This window comes from Gigantopelta aegis, chromosome 8 (genome assembly GCF_016097555.1).
Source record: "Gigantopelta aegis isolate Gae_Host chromosome 8, Gae_host_genome, whole genome shotgun sequence".
Taxonomy (NCBI): Eukaryota; Metazoa; Mollusca; class Gastropoda; order Neomphalida; family Peltospiridae; genus Gigantopelta; species Gigantopelta aegis.
This window is the reverse complement of record NC_054706.1, coordinates 78,942,563-78,963,528: the sequence shown is the minus strand read 5'-3', so window position 1 is coordinate 78,963,528 and position 20,966 is coordinate 78,942,563. Positions and strand designations below refer to the sequence as shown.

General features: G+C 35.8%; 2 protein-coding genes across 2 annotated transcripts; one reads left to right on the top strand and one right to left on the bottom strand.

Moving 5' to 3' along the window:
- Positions 1-3,031: 3,031 nt before the first annotated feature.
- LOC121378654 (methyltransferase-like protein 23) lies at positions 3,032-7,063 on the top strand. The gene is made up of 4 exons (XM_041506928.1): positions 3,032-3,330; positions 3,900-4,137; positions 4,949-5,033; positions 6,248-7,063. Exons 1-4 carry the CDS (start codon positions 3,247-3,249, stop codon positions 6,393-6,395), a joined length of 555 nt encoding a protein of 184 aa, XP_041362862.1. The 5' UTR covers positions 3,032-3,246; the 3' UTR covers positions 6,396-7,063.
- On the bottom strand, positions 6,993-20,798 carry LOC121378655 (protein FAM241B-like). Its single transcript, XM_041506929.1, has 2 exons — positions 20,582-20,798; positions 6,993-10,078 (listed from the first exon to the last, which is right to left on the bottom strand). The coding sequence occupies exons 1-2, from the start codon at positions 20,684-20,686 to the stop codon at positions 9,749-9,751; spliced, it is 435 nt and encodes a 144-aa protein (XP_041362863.1). The 5' UTR covers positions 20,687-20,798; the 3' UTR covers positions 6,993-9,748.
- Between the last annotated feature and the right edge of the window lie 168 nt (positions 20,799-20,966).

Genomic DNA, 20,966 nt, shown 5'->3' with positions numbered 1-20,966 from the left:
CAATCAAAGGTGACGATTTTTGCAAAATTTACTGCAATTTTCATAATTAAATATTCTAAAGTTTCAGAGATCGCTACACAATTTTAAAACATTAAACAGTAGTTGCTAATCAATTTTCATAATTAAATATTCTAAAGTTTCAGAGATCGCTACACAATTTTAAAACATTAAACAGTAGTTGCTAATCAATTTTCATAATTAAATATTCTAAAGTTTTAGAGATCGCTACACAATTTTAAAACATTACACAGTAGTTGCTAATAAATTTTCATAATTAAATATTCTAAAGTTTTAGAGATCGCTACACAATTTTAAAACATTACACCGTAGTTGCTAATCAATTTTTAATTGACTAGAAATATTGCTAATCAAGATTTTGAAAACAAAATGTGCCTCGAATATAGCCACCTATTTAAATCTCAAACAGCCTTTTACATTCAAATATAATTAATATCTTGCTCATCATATTCTAGCCCGAGTACTCTGACTGTAAGAGAGCTAGATGGAGAGCGTCGTAGCCATCCAAATGTTTCTAGCTCTCTTACAGTCTGAGTACTCCGGCTAATCGTATTCATAGTTATTTCCTGCTTACATCCAATTAAGCTCCGCAAGGCTCAGTGAATAGGTGTAAACCACTTGCACTGACCAGTGATCCATAACTGGTTCAACAAAGGCTGTGGTTTGTGCTATACTGCCTGTGGGAAGCGCAAATAAAAGATCCCTTGCTGCCTGTCGTAAAAGAGTAGCAGGTTTCCTCTAAAAAACAGTGTCATAATGACCAAATGTTTGACGTCCAATAGCTGATGATAAGATAAAAAATCAAGGTGCTCTAGTGGCATCGTTAAATAAAACAAACTTTACTTTACAGCCAATTAAGGTTCAAGCATGTTGTTCTGGGTACATACATATACCTTAGTTCTATAGACTGTCTGTCACCCATTATGTGGTGCATCGTGATCAGTTGTGTAGAGTGATCACATTTAATGGTCAAGGTAATCACTTAATGATGGTGTATGGCGAGTCTCACTTAATGGTAGTACATGTATATATATATATATATATATATATATCTATATATATATATATATATATATAGTATCACTTTTTAATGTATAGTAATCACTTAATGGTGCAATGATCATTTAATGGTGTATGGTGATCAATAATGGTGTATGATGATCACTTAATGGTGTATAATAGCCACTTAATGGTGTTGACAAACCACTTGATGGTGTATGGTGATAACATGATGTATGGCAATCACTTGGTGGTCATTGGTGATTACTTAATGGTGGAGGGTGATCACTTAATGGTGGAGGGTGTTTACTTAATGGTGGAGGGTGATCACTTAATGGTGGAGGGTGATCACTTAATGGTGGAGGGTGATCACTAAATGGTGAAGGGTGATCACTTAATGGTGGTGGGTGATCACTTAATTGTGGAGGGTGATCACTAAATGGTGGAGGGTGTTCACTAAATGGTGGAGGGTGATTACTTAATGGTGGAGGGTGATTACTTAACGCTGGTGGGTGATAACTTAATGATGGAGGGTGATCATGTATTGGTGGAGGGTGATCACGTAATGGTGGAGGGTGATCACTTAACGGTGGAAGGTGATCAGTTTATGGTGGAAGGTGGTCACTTAATGATGGAGGGTGATCACGTATTGGTGGAGGGTGATCACATAATGATGGAAGGTGATCACTTAATGGTAGAGGGTGATCACGTATTGGTGGGGGGTGATCACTTAATGGTGGAAGGTGATCACTTAATGATGGAGGGTGTGGAGGGTGATCACGTATTGGTAGAGTGATCACGTATTGGTGAAAGGTGATCACTTAATGATGGAGGGTGATCACATTGGTAGAGGGTGATCACGTATTGGTGGAGGGTGACTACTTAATGGTGGAAGGTGTTCACTTAATGATGGAGGGTGATCACGTATTGGTAGAGGGTGATCATGTATTAGTGGAGGGTGATCACATATTGGTGGAAGGTGATCACGTATTGGTGGAAGGTGATCACTTAATGATGGAGGGTGATCAAGTATTGGTAGAGGGTGATCACATATTGGTGGAGGGTGATCACGTAATGGTGGAAGGTGATCAATTAATGATGGAGGGTGATCACATATTGGTGGAGGGTGATCACGTATGGGTGGAGGGTGATCACGTATTGGTGGAGGGTGATCACGTATTGGTGGAGGGTGATCACGTATAGGTGGAGGGTGTCATTTAATGGTGAAGGGTGATCACTTATTGGTAGAGGGTGATCACATATTGGTGGAGGGTGATCACTTAATGGTGGAAGGTGATCACTTAATGAGGGAGGGTGATCACGTATTGGTAGAGGGTGATCACGTATTGCTGGAGGGTGATCACATATTGCTGGAAGGTGATCACTTAATGATGGAGGGTGATCACGTATTGGTAGAGGGTGATCACATATTGGTGGAGGGTGATCACTTAATCATGTGTGACTGGACTGGGTTGGGTATAGTAATGTTTTTTAATCTTTTAGTTTTAAGTTTAACATTAATACTATTTTGGATACATAGAGGTTATTACCAGTGTTTTTCGGTATCGTCAATATCATATATTAGGAATAAAAATTGTATTATGCAAGCCACTGGTGAGCATAATACATTATTTTTATTCGTTATATATGACATTGACGATACCGAAATACACGAGGGTAATAATCTCTTTATCATATAAGCTCCAGCTTAATACAACGTGTTTTTGTAAACTGTACACGCAACTTTAATTCCAGTCCGCCATTACTAGATATTCAAATGACATAAGAATATGTGGCGCGGTGTATTTTTGAATGGAAGTGATGTCAAACTCGAATGACATCATTTTGGATGTCCTTACATCAAATAAAGTTATGCCTAATGTTTTTTGTTTTCTGAATGCTGGACAGCTTTCAGTGTCAAATTGCCATTGAAATGTTTTTATTTGATGACTGTGAATGCATACGTCAATCATGGAGTGTCGCCCAAGTACGTTTGCTTAAATGTTAATAAACCTAGTGCCGAGACCTCGACTAGTTTACATCTAATTTTCAAAGTTATCAAATTCTTAAAGTATGTGATCTGAAAAAGATGACATACTTTGATTGCACTGAAAATGTAAGATATTATATGATAATAACTCATATTTTTATAGCTCACTAATACAGCTTATGATTGTAGTGTGATAAAGATTCTCTCATGTTTTGTAGGTCACTGATCCAGCTTATGGAATGTACATCTGGCCTTCAGCACCAGTACTGGCCCAGTACATCTGGAATAAACGGAGCTTTGTTAGAAATAAGAATGTTTTGGAGGTAACCAGGTTTGCTCAGTTAGGTTTCAAATGTGTCTGTGTCAAGAATGATGTACTGTCTTTTGTTTGATAATGTAGTTCATTAACTCTTCACACATTGTATATTTGACTTGGTACAGTTAAGATTAATTATTCATACAACTCTTCCAAATGCACCATGCTGTTCTCTCTGGAAACCTCCTTGAGTGACCCATTGGGCTTCCCATCCTAACCAATGCCCCACAACTGGCATATCAAAGGTTGTGGTCTTATATTGCTACTAATGGAAAAAGGTAGCGAGTTTCCTCTCTAAAACTGTAAAAATTACCAAATGTTTTACATCCAATAGTCAACGTGCTCTTGAGGTGTCATTCAAATAAACAATATTTTATTTTTTACACTGTTTGTCCCTCGTATGCCAGGAAATTGTATCTTCATGTGCCATTTAAAAATATTCTGGGTTATCCCCACAAAGACTCTCTCCATAATCCTGCTGTGAGCTATCCATCTGTGGCACTCACACCTCCATTGTGCCAACTTGGATGAAGAACATGTAATGCCATATGTAACAAAAATATTGTTTTATTTCAGCTGGGTGCAGGGACCTCGCTGCCTGGCACTGTGGCCGCGAAGTGTGGGGCGAAGGTGACACTGAGTGACGCGTCTCGATATCCAGACTGTTTACAGAACTGTCGTAAGAGCTGTCAGATGAACGGGTTAGCAGACGTCAACATTGTTGGTCTCACTTGGGGAGAGTTCACTCCAACATTGCTAGAGTTGCCTCCACTTGACATTATTCTAGGATCAGATTGCTTCTTTGATACAAAAGGTATAATTAAGAATTAAATAGGACATTCAGAAATATGTTTAACAAACAACCACTAATATTTTATTAAGAAAAATATATTTAACATGTAATTAAGGATTGTCTGTTATTTCTTTTATATTCATCCTTTTTCATTGGGGTATCAAACTGTGAATCGGCAGAGAAATAACAATCGTTATAATTAAATTTATAACATACCAATAATAATGTTAAACGTTCATACTTTATTTTGAATAATTTTTAGTCCATAAACAATAACGCTCAAAAAGACAACTTCCCATATAAAATGACGTTCCCCGACGTAATTTTTACGTCCATCGAGAAATGAAAAAACTCCTGTTACTACGTCTGAACCAATGGGATAACATTATGTTGTAATGAATGTAATGGAAATTTTATTATTTACAGTTAACAAGTCTGTTGGTCGACATCATCTTAACAACCATCGGAAACTCCAGATAGTTGCTTTTAAGCTTAAAATCAGCATGTTGTTATTTGCAGTAATTTGTCATTTGATGTTGTCATTAATGAAAGCAGGAAACTCGATGCTTATTTTTTATATTTTATTTCTTTATTCACTGTGCTGCTTTTCAGTGGATGTAGTCTATATGGTGGGAGTGGAATTCCTTTCTCTCTTAAAAAAATTACATGTGAGACACCAAATAGCCATATAGTTTAATTTGTATTACCGGGAAACCAATATTCTGTTCCTTTTTGTTTTTTTATACAGGTAATACATGATTACTTTGTAATACAGCTTGCAGATTTGTACTGTGTGGGATTTACTGCTATACCACGTGTATTTTATTTTCAGATTTTGAAGACATTATTGTGACCGTCAGCTTTTTACTGGACAAAAGCCCACATGCAGAGTTTTGGAGCACCTATCAGGAAAGAAGGTATTTCAAAACTGTAATGACAATTTGTCTTTCTAAATCAAAAACTCTTTAACGTTAAATACGACTGTTTAATGATACCTGGGGGTGGGACGTAGCCTAGTGGTAAAGCGTTCGCTTGATGCATGGTCAGTATGGGATCGATCCCTGTAGGTAGGCCCATTGAGCTATTTCTCGCTCCAGCCAGTGCACCACGACTGGTGTATCAAAGGCTGTGGTATGTGTTATCCTGTCTGTGGGATGGTGCATATAAAAGATCCCTTGCTGCTAATTGAAAGAGTAGTCCATGAAGTGGTGACAGCAGTTTTCTCTCCCAATATCTGTGTGGTCGTTAACCATATGTCTGACTACATATAACCGTAAATAAAATGTTTTGAGTGTGTTGTTAAATGAAACATTTCCTTCGTTTAATGATACCACTACTGAGTAGACTCAATGATTAATGAATCATTGGCTATTGAATGTCAATATTTGATAATTTTAGACTTCAAAGGAAACCTGCTAATTTGTTTTAATTAACAGCAAGAATCTTTTATATGCAGCAGTTGATATACAATACTTGTTGGGATGGGAAAACCTAATATGTCTGCCAGGGGTGTTTGATCCTACAACGCAAGCACTTTTCAGACTGATCTAGATCCCACCCCTGAATAAAAAATAGAGGATACTTGTAGTGTTGGAATTTCATCATGATTATTTACTGTCAAAAAATATAATTTATGTATTTTATCATAAATCTATTAGTATACATTATTTTATTATTAATTTAAATATTATACTAAATTACCTTGAAAAAAAATCATCAATGTAGGTAAAAATATTTAAATTGGCATTTTATATATCACACCCGAAAACCAATTTGTGTGTATATTCAGTGCATTTCTTGTCATCTTGTTTGTAATAGCTCACCACAGATGGCTGGGATTGAATTATTGGGACATTTGTCGTTCCAACCAGTGCACCACGACTTGTATATCCAGTCTGGGATGGTGCATATAAAAGATCCCTTACTACTAATGGAAAAATGTAGCGGGTTTCCTCTCAAAGACTATATGTCAAAATTACCAAATGTCCGACATTCAATAGCCAGCGATTAATAAATCGATGTGCTCTAGTGGTGTCGTTAAACAAAACAAACTTTAATGTTTTTGTCATCTTGTTTGTAACAGTTCACTACAGTTCAATGACTAACATTTTGTTGTTTTATTTTTTTGCAGTGCTGATCGATCTGTTGAAGATTTGTTGTTGAAGTGGGGACTGAGGTGTGTCCATGTTCCACTTTCTTCGTTTGACGCGGATGTTGAGGTGACCCACAACCACACAGTTCACATGCTTGTCATCACACGAAAATCGGGAGTCACGTGATACCGTTGTTTTATCAAGCATCATGATTAATTTTATCTGGAAAGTAAATCCTGCAAAAGGTGTAGAATATATAAATCTACAAGTTAACACTTCCACTTAATGATGCAACAAGAAGAAAAGTTGTTGATTGGATCAAAGCATTTGAAATGCTTAGGTGTCTAGACAAATCCATCTTAATATGACAGCACCCAGAAAGGACAAAGAAAATGAGGTTTATCAGTATTGCTCCACAAATGTTGTGGTATGTACTATCCTGTCTGGAAAATGCATATAAAAGACCCCTTGTTGTGGACTTGTAAGAGTAGTGTACATGACAGCAGTTCTTTCTCTCAGCTGTTCAAATTATAACTAGACACCAAAGAATGATAATGTAAAGTGTGCTGTGATGTTATAAAATAGCAATGTAGCATTCCTTACATTTGGAGGAGGGAGCTTACCCATACAATACCGCTGATTCAAAAGATTTTGTTGTATCAGAGCTGTTGGGTGAATGGAAAAAGTTGAATCTCTCATTTCACTTTCAGTGATGGGTATTCATATTAAAACACTCATAGTCGAAATGTTTGGTTTTTAAATTGCAGTAAACAAAACTGTATAACATATTAACAAAGATATTTATTATTCAAACACATCTGATTGAAATAAATAAAGAATTCCAAGACAAGTAATACAAGACTTGTTTTTACAGAATGCGGAATGCATCATTGTTCATGATCCTCAAAATCATTGCATGTCTTATTGTAGAGTAAACATCACACAGATTGCTATGTGTGGTGTGGACCCTAGTTTCAAACCATGAAAATGGACACCAAGTTTGGTTAATGTACACACCTGTAACACATTTGGATAAAGTTTTTACAATACAGTGAAGTGAGTCTGTGATGCTAAAACAGGGAAATACTTAGACTAGAGCTTATCTTCATAACTGTTACTTATCAGAAAAGTAAAAATATGAAAAATACATTACGTGGTATTAGAAACACCAAAAAGACCAGAAATGCTTAGGATATACGGAAATGGATAATCTAAACAACAAGATCTAAGAAATGTTTGATTTGAGTTATCAAAAATGGCTCTAATAGTAACAAATATGTTGTAGTGTTTAAAAACTAGGGTCTGTTACTTTAAATGTCTGTCATGATGCATACATAAAGATGTACAAACATAACGTGACATATACAAGGTGCGATCAAATGGTGTGAAGTAGTCACCTTGTGCAGCGATTCACTGCCCTCAGCGCTTCTGCCATGCTTGGAATGCCCCTTGGAAGTCATGTTCTTTAAGCGAGTCAAGAACCATCTACGATTCGCGCTGGATCGCCTCCACGGTGTCAAAACAGCCACCCTTCAGATTGAACTTCATCTTGGGGAAGAGAAAGAAGTCGCAGGGAGCCAAATCCGGCGAGTAGTGGGGGTGAGATGTGACGATCATGTTGGTCCGGGCGAAAAACTAGAGTGTTTTCAACTCTCTGTGAGGGGCTGCATTGTCATGATAGAGCACCCAATTGCCATCGCATGTTCAAATTGGATGTGAGGATTGCGTGAACTGTTCAAAATGACACGTTGACGATGTCAGCAACTTCCTTGATGGTGATCCAACGATCCTGATGCACAATTCATTCTATTTCTTTGACATTTTAGGGGGTTTTGCTCGTAGAGGGTCGCCCTGACCTCTCGTCATCCTCCAGTGAAGTTCTGCTCCTCTTAAAGCGAGAATGCCACTCAAAATACCTCGTCTGACTCATTGCTTCGTTGCCCTAGGCTTGCTTAAGCATTTCGAGGGTCTCCGTTGCTGATTTCCCTGAGTTTCACACAAAAATGCGTGTAACACAGATCCCAATGTTGAACGTGCGACGTCACGTGGCATAGTGAATAACAAAAGTCACTGCTCGCTCCTGCTTGGCCATGTCGCGCTCTGTTCGTCTGACAACCAATAGCCGATGTATTTTTTTTTGCTGGGGTGTCGTTAATGTTTAATTCATTCCATTTGTTTGCAACAGGAACAGTCTCGGAACTTTTTGATCGCACCTCGTACTCTGCCTATAACCAGAAATCATCGATTTACAAAAGTAACAAGGTAGACCCACTTACTCTAACTTGTGTTCTTTTTCAATAAAGAAAAACAAATCTGAGCAACACTCTTTGTTAAGTTTGGAGGGGATTGTAAACAAATGAAAATTAATATATAATAAAATTAGAACTCGCAAAATTTAGGGGGGGGGGGGGCAGGCCAGGTCCCTGCCCCACCCTAGATACGCCTCCGGTCATTACAATAAGACATGTACACACGTTTCCTTCTTCAGTTCACAGTGATGGTTTATTATTTACCGTTATACCAAGGAACCAGTTAAAGGGACGTTTCTTACTTCATCATCTCTCAACATCTGTTCCACTAATACATCCCTTATGACAAGTAAAAATAAATATTCCATTTTCAGTCTTAAGATATCAACACCTGTATATCCAATGTGTTGTCCCAGAATTCCTGTGGTAGCTGGATTTTACCCCTTAATATGTTCAATACCTACAAAATTACCGAGTGTAAAACCCAGTTTGAGTTAATACAGGGCTTGAGAACTTAATGACAGCACCAATTGCTCTGATATGAATTATAGTCCATTTGCATCAAAAGGGAACCGATGAATTGGCATATTATTCTATAATGAATGATGTTAAATCTTATATTAAAATATATTACTGAGTTTTAAACTCATACCAACTCAAAAACAAAGTTAACTAAAAAATTCTGTTTAAATAAAAAAGTTTCTTAACAAATTACCATCAAATTATATAGATTAATCTCATTTTTAATACAGGGGTGAAAACAATCGATAATGCAGCACACCGAGACTAAAGGTAGAACCATTCGTTTTCTACGTTGGCTGTTCCATCAGTTCTTCATGCCTGCACTGTAAAATAACATTTAGTCTATGCAATTTGATATTTTGTAAAGAAACTTTTTATTTACATTTAATCTTTTTTCAAATTTTTAAATTTGAGTTGGCATGGGTTTAAAACTTGCTTAATTATATATTTTTATATGAATTTTAACATTATTCATTATAGAGTTACAAATCAATTCATCGGTTACCTTTTCACACAGACTATACCAATGGTAGGCATATTTTTTTGCTGCTGGGCAAAATTATTGCTGTTGGTTGAAGGGCCAATTTACTGTGTTTAATTATTTATTTGTTGCAAAAGTTACTGTAGGCAGACTATAAAGTAATTTGCCTTTTAACTGGAGGGGCTAATCCATAAATTTTAATATTGGGGGGAGGGGGATGACAGAATCTGGCACTTATGCAAATTATTACGTTAGTCTGAAACATAATCCACACTTGTATGTATTTATCACGATCGACCAAGGGTGTATCCTCCTCCACCACCACCGCCACCACCAGCCGGCCGTGCACCACGATTGTTACCACCATACGGTGCCGGGCCTCTAGCTCCCTGGCTGTATTTCACAACAAAAAACAAGATGGCTCCGAAGAGCAGTCCCTTGAGTCCGAGGAGGAGACCTGCCAGCAGGAAGCCGAGAGATACGATCGGTTCAATGAGATACGGCCCAGCATTCCAGCGGGGCACGCCCGCATCCAGCAGTCTCTGGTTCAGAGAGTCAAATATAGAAACCTGGCCAACCATCTCTTCATTTGCATGGTCCTCGTGCCGAATAAATCCCTGTAAAACAAAGTATGTTCATTGAGTAATGAAACGGATTGATAATTAATAGTCTGCAGTGGTTGTGATGGATACAATATGTAAACAGGTTCTGTGAATTAAAAAAAACAAAGAAGAAAAGTCTACAAATGAAGTATTTTAAAAGCACCGTCTTCAGTCTGTAACCATTAAATAAGACTGTGGATTAATATATTGCATATTAAGACATCTAGCAGTAGCAAGATCTACAATAGCTCAGTCAATACTCTTGCCTGAGGTGGATCTTTTTATGTCCCAACCACTGCTCCACAATGTTTTATTGAAGCTCATGTGCAGTCCTGTCCGTGAGACCCAAGTAATTGTTGAACAGCTCCTAGCATAAAACAGCAACTTTACAGAAATCAATCACGACCTGTTATCCTACCACTTTAGCTCACTCACCAAATTATTAGCTCTTAACCTCCTTCAAGCAACAGACTACAGAAAACATTCCATGTTTTTTGCACTGAAACATTCTCAGTTGTCTACTTGTGGGAGGACAAGTACACCTATGTTAATGTATCCCTATATATATGGGAGAGAATGTATCTCTGTATGTAGTAGATCACGTGACAGGTGTAGGTCAGAGGATTGACCACCATCAATGGTGCCATCCACCCCCCTCCATGCCAAACAACATCCCATTTGATTTAGTTAAGATTAGATTATGGACCATCCTGTCTGGACATATAAAAGAGCTAGCTAGCTCTCTCTCTCACTCTCACTCTCACTCTCACTCTCACTCTCACTCTCACTCTCACTCTCACTCTCACTCTCACTCTCACTCTCACTCTCACTCTCACTCTCACTCACTCTCACTCTCACTCTCGCTACCTACCTGCCTACCTACCTACTTCTCTATCTCCCCCACCCGCCAAAATTGCTGTTATAAATGTGCTAAGGTTTGGTTAAACAAGCACTTCTTTCTTTGGTCTACCAAATGAGAATGAGAAAGCTGCTTCCCTGCACAAGTTACATACATACATGTACTCCTACCAATTAGCAAACATTTTATATGCATTTCTTCATACAAGGCAGTACATACCCAGTTCTTTGATACATCATTAGTTGAGACATGGAAGATACTGTGTCCAGTGGGGAAGATCAGTCCAATGCTGGTGAGGATTTGGTTGGGGCACAAGGGTCCCAGGCCTTCTAATTTTGTATTAATTTTACACTTGTACATGCCAAGAAGTCGTGTTCATCAACACCACCGAATTACATCATAAATAAGAAACTGTTATAACCCATCACGTCTCAAGGGATCACTCTACCACAAAGCTATACTGTGTAGTGTACCATTTTAAAACTAGTTAGGTATAAATTCAAACTTCCACACCTTCTATAGAAGACAATATTTTATTAAAACTGTTCATTTTAAAACTTGAAATTCAACTATAAAGTTAAAACATCCAATACTGTCAACTTTAGTATATTCTGTAAACAAATATATTATCAATTTTTAACACAAACTAAACTTTGAAACTATACACACTTTCACATATGTACTGTATTATTGTTTCAGACCAAATAGTCATTTATATAATGTATGGTATTGGTTCTGTATTAAAGAAAGCAATATTTCTCCAAATAGTTAAAGATATCTGTATCCTTATCAGATATCTTTAACCATTAGGAGAAATATTGCTTTTTCTTGACGAGGAAAAAATGCAGAACATACATTGCATTTTACTTTTTAGCAAAATAATCTAGTTACAGTACAGATATCTTTTACTCTTTGGGTACATATTACTATTTTTTTAATAAGGAAAAAAAAATGCAGAACACACATTGTATTTTACTCTTTAATATACACTGAACTCCAAAGAAGATGCACCAGTCGTTTTTCATTTGTTATTGTTATCACATGCGTGAGATTTCTATTAAACAGACAATAACCCTAACCCCGGTTTACAATTGTGTGGTTATTTACTGCTTACCAGAATACAGCCAGTTAAATAACACCAGTTAAATGTATAACTCATGTCCGTTTTACAACTACTTAACATGACCGGTGCATTTTTTTTAGTGTTCAGTGTATTATTCCACACCAAAGAGTAACATATCAACCCCTAAAATGGACCACGGAAATTGGCAGTGCCGTGGAGTTTTTAATTCTCCATGCACCTTTTTTTATGTGAACTATTTGATTTTTCTCTCAAGGCATGTTTTTTTTTTTGGCAATTGACATTTTCTTAATTGCAAGTGTTGCATATAATATAATGTATTGTTTCTGAATCGGGGGGAAAAAAGAAATATTTTCACAAATAGTAACATATGTACAATAAACATACATGGTAAACAATCAAAAGCAATGTCTTCAACAATAAATTAGAACAGAATGTGTTAGAACTGGGTGTAGCATTGGGAATCACTGAAAGAAATTAATAAAGGATTTTAACAAAACAATATACATGTGTTTCCATGTTTGTACAAAATATGTTACTTTTTATATTCAAATGTAACAACTATAACAAAATATACTGTTCTCTCAAGGCATGTTTTTTTTTTTGGCAATTGACATTTTCTTAATTGCAAGTGTTGCATATAATATAATGTATTGTTTCTGAATCGGGGGGAAAAAAGAAATATTTTCACAAATAGTAACATATGTACAATAAACATACATGGTAAACAATCAAAAGCAATGTCTTCAACAATAAATTAGAACAGAATGTGTTAGAACTGGGTGTAGCATTGGGAATCACTGAAAGAAATTAATAAAGGATTTTAACAAAACAATATACATGTGTTTCCATGTTTGTACAAAATATGTTACTTTTTATATTCAAATGTAACAACTATAACAAAATATACTGTACACAGTCCAATATGTCTGATGTAACACAGTGACATAAATACACCTAGTTCTGTTCCCAAGTCGATGCTCACAGGATTTGCTGTTCCATGGAAGCCCTTGTATACCAGTGATCTAAATTTAAATGTCTCTCCGGTTACATGCATGTAATTAAAATCACCGAAATCCACCCAAAATACTTCAATTTAACATGCCAGTGGCTTCAGTTGGGATAGCTCTATGTTTGCAGCACCAATCAGACTTAAAATGCAAAGTTCTACTACTTTTTGCCAGTGATGTATGTAAATCAATCTGGTATCTCATTTCAAGAACCACTGTTGTCCTTATTGCAAAACCTCTAATAAAAACATGTTTACTGTCTATCAATGAAATCCCATAACTGTTTGTTCTGTTCTTGGGATTTTAGTTTTGAAATCTGATAATTTTAAGAGATACATTTAAATTGTTTTTCCTAGAAATTTGACAAAGCATGGTAGACTAAACACTTTTGGGGCATTTTCACCATTCCCAGGGGTTTTTTTAAAGACAAAAAATTAATTGAAATAAAAGTAAATGTAATTAATGTGCTTGCTTTAATAAAAGAATAACAAACTATATAACAGGGATATTTTATTAATTAGGCCAAATAAAAAAAAAGAGGGGGTGGGGGAGGTTTTTTTTTTTTTTCCCCTGTGAAAAACTTTATAAAACCCTGGAGACCATTTTGTTTGCGGGAGTAGCAGCCAACAACGCATGTGCATGTATTTCCTTCACTGGCCGCCAGATGGACCTGGTGATGGTTTAACCCGTTACGGTGCTTACGAAAGTTGAATTGCTGCTATCTTGATGCATTTTTAACAAAATAAAAAATATAAAAAATTCAGGGGTGGGTGCATTTTTCATGTACGGGCGGGGACGATCACCAACTCTTTTTTTTTTTTTTTGCCTTAATAATACTTTACTCACTGATTTATAAAGGCAATTTTAGAATTAATTATTGAAAAAGGCTTGTTTAATCTCAGGGCAGCATGTTGCTGAGACATGGTGCCGCACCATGCTAAAACAAGCTAGGAAAAACACTACATTTAGTCCAATGTTTATAAATTATAAGAAGTTAAAGCTGTTTAACAACACCACTCACACAATGTTTACTGTCACGACCCACAATGATCTGTATTGGAAGGATAACATTGTATCATGCTGTAACAAACAGCCATACCCAGGACCTGTCAGCTTTAACCAACTGCATGAGGAGTTCAGCTAGTTGTAATATGTTACAAATTAAAAAACAGCCTTACACTTGAAAACAAGCTTATTCTGACTGAAAAACATTGTAATTGTTTCATTCTTACACTCAAACAAGGTTATTTTGGCTGGAAACTCAATGTAATTTGTTACAAATAAGTAACATCCTTAAGTTACACTCAAACACAGGTTATTTTGGCTGGAAAACTCTTTTTAATTTGTTACAAATAAGTAACATCCTTAAGTTACACTCAAACAAGGTTATTTTGGCTGGAAACTCAATGTAATTTGTTACAAATAAGTAACATCCTTACACTCAAACACAGGTTATTTTGGCTGGAAACTCAATGTAATTTGTTACAAATAAGTAACATCCTTAAGTTACACTCAAACACAGGTTATTTTGGCTGGAAACTCAATGTAATTTGTTACAAATAAGTAACATCCTTAAGTTACACTCAAACACAGGTTATTTTGGCTGGAAACTCAATGTAATTTGTTACAAATAAGTAACATCCTTAAGTTACACTCAAACACAGGTTATTTTGGCTGGAAACTCAATGTAATTTGTTACAAATAAGTAACATCCTTAAGTTACACTCAAACACAGGTTATTTTGACTGCTCTCCTATGAAACAGAGTTCTCATTCAGAATGTAAGATCACATGAAATTACAAAACATGGATTTTACAAGACACTTTCTGGTATTAACTTCTCCTTTTTCTTTCCTTTCAGGCTGTTGCATAAAGTCAAGATTCATCTTTAAAATACAGACAGCAGGGAAAAGTGGAACTGACCTCTTTTTATGATTTCCTGGTGTGTTTTATCTTTTTTCAATCTAATTAAAATTAGCTCCACTATTACATGTGGATCTAACAGCAACCAGTTGGAGCTCATGTCCACCAATCAAAACCTTACTTGCAGAATCATGCCAGTGATTTAAAAATAATTTGAAAATATTCCGAATTATCCTGAGGGTATACGATATGTTTCGTGTGAATTATGAATGCCTTAAAACATGTTTTATTTTATAAAATAAATAATTTGTAATTTAAAACTGAAGACTGATAACCCATCCCGTACGTATTGGTATGGTTCGCTGTACTGCGGCCACTAAAATAGACTCGCCCGATATTTTTAGAATTTGTATGCTCCCAAATAACGTTATAAAAGGCGAAGTGTGATTAGTCAATATTTTAATTATTATTTACAGACGAAATGTTACCTGGACATTGGAGACTACGCAGTGTTGTTAGCAATCCGATTAAAATTAGTTCTACTGGTCTAAATAAGGCATTCGTAATTCACATGAAATATATCATATACCCTCAGGATAATTCGGAATATTTTCAAATTATTTTCAAATCACTGGCATGATTCTGCAAGTAAGGTTTTGATTGGTGGACATGAGCTCCAACTGGATGCTGTTAGATCCACATGTAATAGTGGAGCTAATTTTAATTAGATTGATCTTTTTTTCTTTCTCTATTAAGTCAATATTTGCTTTAAGTGTCTGGATACCTAGTTTCCTGACAAATGCTGTTCTGTTCTTTGAAGTACGTCTTCAGTAGATCCTTGGAAACACATTTTGCAACTGATGAATTTTTCCGAGACTTTGTAAGTTTTAAGTCGGGCCACCTGTTTATGAAGCCATAAAACCAGCTATCACTCAGTGGTCTATCACTATTCTCCTTCTTGCCACAGAAAACTGCAAAATCTGCTGCCAAGCACTGAATGTTGGACTTTGTGTAATCATAGCCAATTTCTTTTACATGTTTCAAATATTCCACAAATTTTTCTTCCTCTTCTTCTGGAAATAGTTTTTCTGGACCTATGTTTGCCTGAAGTGGCACATTTCCTCTGGTTCTATCCCTCAGTGTTGACTCTGGAACTGAAAACTGTCTTGATGCCTTGTAAACAGACATCCCAGCCTGAGTTGCATTATAAGCCTTTTCTAAATCAGCAATACAGTATAGTCTCCTTGATTTAGTGGCACGTACAGACTCTGAAGCAATCGTAGAGTCTTCATGTATGTCTTTGGTTGCTTTTCCATTTGACAAGTTGACATCTGCTTGAGAAGTCTTTGTTTTGTTAACATCTTGTTTTTTACCTTCCTGACAAGTATCACTTAGAATGGTGTCCTCTTCTTTAAAGTATGTCTTCGTCAGTTCCTTGACTGCACACTTTGCTGTGAATGAAATGTTTTGAGGCTTTGTCAGTGGTAATTCAGGCCACCTCTTTATGAAACTATAAAACCAGCTATCACTCAGTGGTCTATCGCTGTTCTCTTTCTTGCCACAAGAAACGGCAAAATCTGCTGCCAAGCGCTGTATGTTGGCCTTCATGTAATCATAGCCAATTTCCTTTATGTGTTTTAAATGTTCCACAAATTTTTCTTCCTCCTCATCAGAGAAAAGTTTGTCTGAACCCATGTTTGCCTGCAGGGATACACGCCCTCTGGTTCTGTCTCTCAGTGTTGACTCAGGGACTGAAAACTGCCTTGATGCCATGTAAACGGACATCCCCGCCTGAGTTGCATTATAAGCCTTTTCTAAATGAGTCTTACAATACAGTCTTCTTAGTTTAGTGGAAGGTATAGACTCTGAAACAGAGTTTGTGGCAATTGTAGATTTCTTTTCTTTGCATTTAGATTTCAGCCCTTTGCCTTTAGATTTCTGTTCTTTGTCTTTTGATTTATGGTCAAGCTTTTTTCTATATAATATATTAACAAGAGGAAATGATGTAAACCTCTTTTGTGGTTTTCTGTCTTTAGTTGCTTTTCTTTTTAACAAGTTCATTTTTGCTCGAGACTTCTTTGTTTTCCGTACAACTGATTTCTTGACCTTAGCTTCCAGAGAAGAAGTACTTAGCATTGTGTCCTCCTCTTTGAAGTATGTCTTCAGTAGATCCTTGGAAACACATTTTGCTACTGATGAATTTTTCCGAGTCTTTGTAAGTTTTAAGTCGGGCCACCTGTTTATGAAGCCATAAAACCAGCTATCACTCAGTGGTCTATCACTATTCTCTTTCTTGCCACAGAAAACTGCAAAATCTGCTGCCAAGCACTGAATGTTGGACTTTGTGTAATCATAGCCAATTTCTTTTACATGTTTCAAATATTCCACAAATTTTTCTTCCTCTTCTTCTGAAAATAGTTTTTCTGGACCTATGTTTGCATTCAGGGGTACAGTTCCTCTGGTTCTGTCTCTCAGCGTTGTTTCAGGAACTGAGAACTCCCTGGATGCCTTGCAAATGGACATGCCTGACTGAGTTGCATTATAAGCCTTTTCTAAATCAGCAGGACAATATAGACGCCTTGATTTCTTCAGGTCCTGAAAATAAATTTTAAATGTCTGAAGTCAACAAATAGAAATAAAATAATACACAGATTACAACTTTTCAAACTTGTTATTTGAAACTACAGAAAAAATTAAATTAAATAAAGTCAATATGTATGCTGTATTTAATTTGATAAAGTGTCAATTTGCTATAATTCTAGTTAGAAAAAGAACTTCTCAAAGTTACTTATTACTGAAGTGATACTTTGAAGCCACAAATATCATTCTGTACTCTGAAAATGGGTCTCATGTTTACATGCCTCCAATCCTGTAATCCCTTTTAAAATGTATTTTGAGTGGAAACATAATGCATTCATAACATCCCCCTCAAGTGTTACTTAATTGCTGAATGGCTACTTCTAGTTTGATTTATAAAGCAAAGAAAAACATTTCATTATTTTAAGATCTACATATTTTTTTTCAATTAAAATCTGTTTTGAGCATGTAACATATGCATGACCCAATTTTAGTTTTAAATTAAACATTTTCTGGTAGTATAATCAATAAACCTATATTTTTACATTCCTTTTACATGTATATATATTATATGTGATTTTTTACATGTATATATATTATATGTGATTTTTTACATGTATATATATCTTATATGTGATTATATTTAGCTGAACCATCTTGTTTTTTGTAGTGGTTTTTAAAAATAATAAAATTACTCAAATACTGTCTAAATATAAATATGTGTGTCTTTATGGGGGATGTTTTTAGGGGGTATGGTTTTTTTAGGGGGGGGGGGTCTACTCTGTATAAAACTACAGATCTATGATTTGATAAAGTTTGTTCTGAATGTGCACGTAAACCCTATGACATGACATGACATGACATTTGATAAAGTGATTTGACAAAGTGTCAGCAGTGGTTGCATGCAATGCATCCAGTTTTTATAAAGAAAAGTAATTAAGTTAGGACTCACCTACTGTAGTACTTGCTCATGTACCGGTATGTACTTTTTTCTTTTTTGATCAGCAGTTGGCACTTCTACCTGTCACAGACATGCGCTGCACACATAAACAAAATGCTGCCTGCCAGGGTATAATCTTATCGGAATTCCAAATAACATCATTTTCTCTATGTTGTTATTAATTTGGTTCAAGAATTTTTATAGTTCACAAACTCGTCAACTCAGCCAGAGTAGATTGTAATCCAAGTTCAACAGCAACCTTTAAACTCACCAACCTGAATTTCTTCACAGGTCATTTACAAGTGTCAGCATTTCAACGAGTATGCACTGTATACTAGTGACAAGAATCCGAGGATTATGCTTTTTAAACAAATGCTAATCAAATTATTCTTTACACTTAGAAAATTATTTTTTTACAGATGTTTTTAGAAGAGTGGAAGGTGGGGGTTGGGGGGGGGGAGGGGTAAGGAGGTCTTGCTGAGGAATATGGATTGCATCCCAAGTCAGTTAGCCCTTATTTTCTTTTGTCCTGAGTCATTTCACTTTCATTTTTATATGGATTCCTCTAATAAATTATAATACTTTATATTTTTAATATAATTTTGATGGAAAGAGATGCTTTACCTCCAAAAATTGGAATCCCTACCTATCATTTGTTAGTAATAACACTGAACTTTTTTCTGTTCATCATTTTTCTAATGCAAGGTGTCCGACTCATAGGGAAACATGTTCTTTAAGTCTCACAACCACACCCATTTTAACATGTTTTAGCTAATACAGGTATTTATAATTAATATAATTCCTTTATGCTTATGGGTTTTTCTTAAATATATTTTTAAAAACACTGAGGATAAATGACCTAACTTTCAAGATGAAATGACCTTGTTAAATGATTTGGGTCAACTGGCAGTCTGAATTGGACACAGAATGTTTGTACTGGTCAGTAAAGTTACAACGCTGAGGCATTTGAAACTATTTTCCTATAGTCCTTCTCACAGGGAACACCTTTTCATACTATGGAATTTACTACAAGTTATTTATTTCTCACTAGATTATTTTCTAAACTGCACACAAAAATAGGTGGGTTTTTTATTATTTCTAAATCACTTTTACTTGTTGTTTTTGTTTTTTTACCAACACCCGTCACTGACACCTGATAGGCATTACATTCATACCAACATAGTTTGTAAAATATCAATTTTCTAATAAATTGATTCTTAATCAACAAAATTTATACACTCAAAATTATTTTAAAATGTTATGAATGGATTATGTCTACTATTCACTACAGTAGAGGCACAAAAATTTGATTGAATATCATAATTGAAAACAAATTCTAACAACATGGGGTTTAAAAATCATAAAAACTAAATGATTTTGCCTTGTTAATCTTGCATGCGTGAGGTTATGTGACATGCACCGAATGTTAATTCATCTTAATTTTAAGTTAATTTTTACGAATCAAGCTGACCAGACATCTGTAAATTTAAGGAATTAACTTTATTGTTAATGAAAATGTTCTCCAATTGTGAAGAAAAAACGCACAAATGAACGGCAAGCAGACCATAAACTGGATGTCGATTGTGTGAACCTTGCACGAAAAAACAAACTGAACGGAGTTTGAAATATAAGTTAGGAACGTTGGCGATATATTATGTTTTTTGCTCTGTCCAAGTATTATAATGGGTGTAACTATTACACAAATTATACATTATTATTCTTATTCACTCTGTCAGACTCAGTCTGTGCCTTTGCCGTGAGAGGCTGGGGGTGACGAGTGAATAACCTCACCGTACAGTTTGTACACTGGTGAAAATTTTGATATTGGTAAATCATCCATAACAAATGCAGTGTTCGAGATTAACGGTATCCCGATATGCCGTGGTTACCAGATTTCAATAACCCAGTATCCCACCGGGATACCATATAATGTTGTTGGGTTTTTTAATCCTACGTTTTTATTTTTTGCTGAAACAATGAAAGTCTTCATTATTTAACAGTGTGGTCCACTCCAAGTTTGTTACAATGTTATTTATGAATTTCATTTAAGTGGGATACTAAATTCTCAGGTGGGATACATGTACCAGCTTTTGAAATGTTAGTATCCAACTGAATACTGCCCAAATTTTTTAATCTCGAATCCTGAAATGTTTTTATTATTTATTATGTTGGGGAGTTGGATAAGCTACCTGTCTTGGTTGAGTGTTTCCACCTTCGTTTCGTTTTGAAGCTGACCGCGTCGCCCTAGGGTCGTCATCAGGAACGATATCACCGTTACTAAGGATTTTCACCATAATAGGTACTTTTGTTTGTAATACTCAACAACCGGATTTGAAAGCATGTGTCACGCGATCTTTTTATTTTCCAGTTCCAAAACACTTACGTGGAAACCGCCATTTGCTTTAAAGGTATTTCCGGGTTGTGTTATCTCCCTTATTCATTTCTCGCGTTTACAACGAAAAAAAACCCCGAACAGTTGAATCATGTTTCCGCACCGGGTCCATGTCATCCCTAGCGGTTTCGACCGCAGACATTGGTTAATGAATGCTATTTAAACAGACCAAAATTTCTATT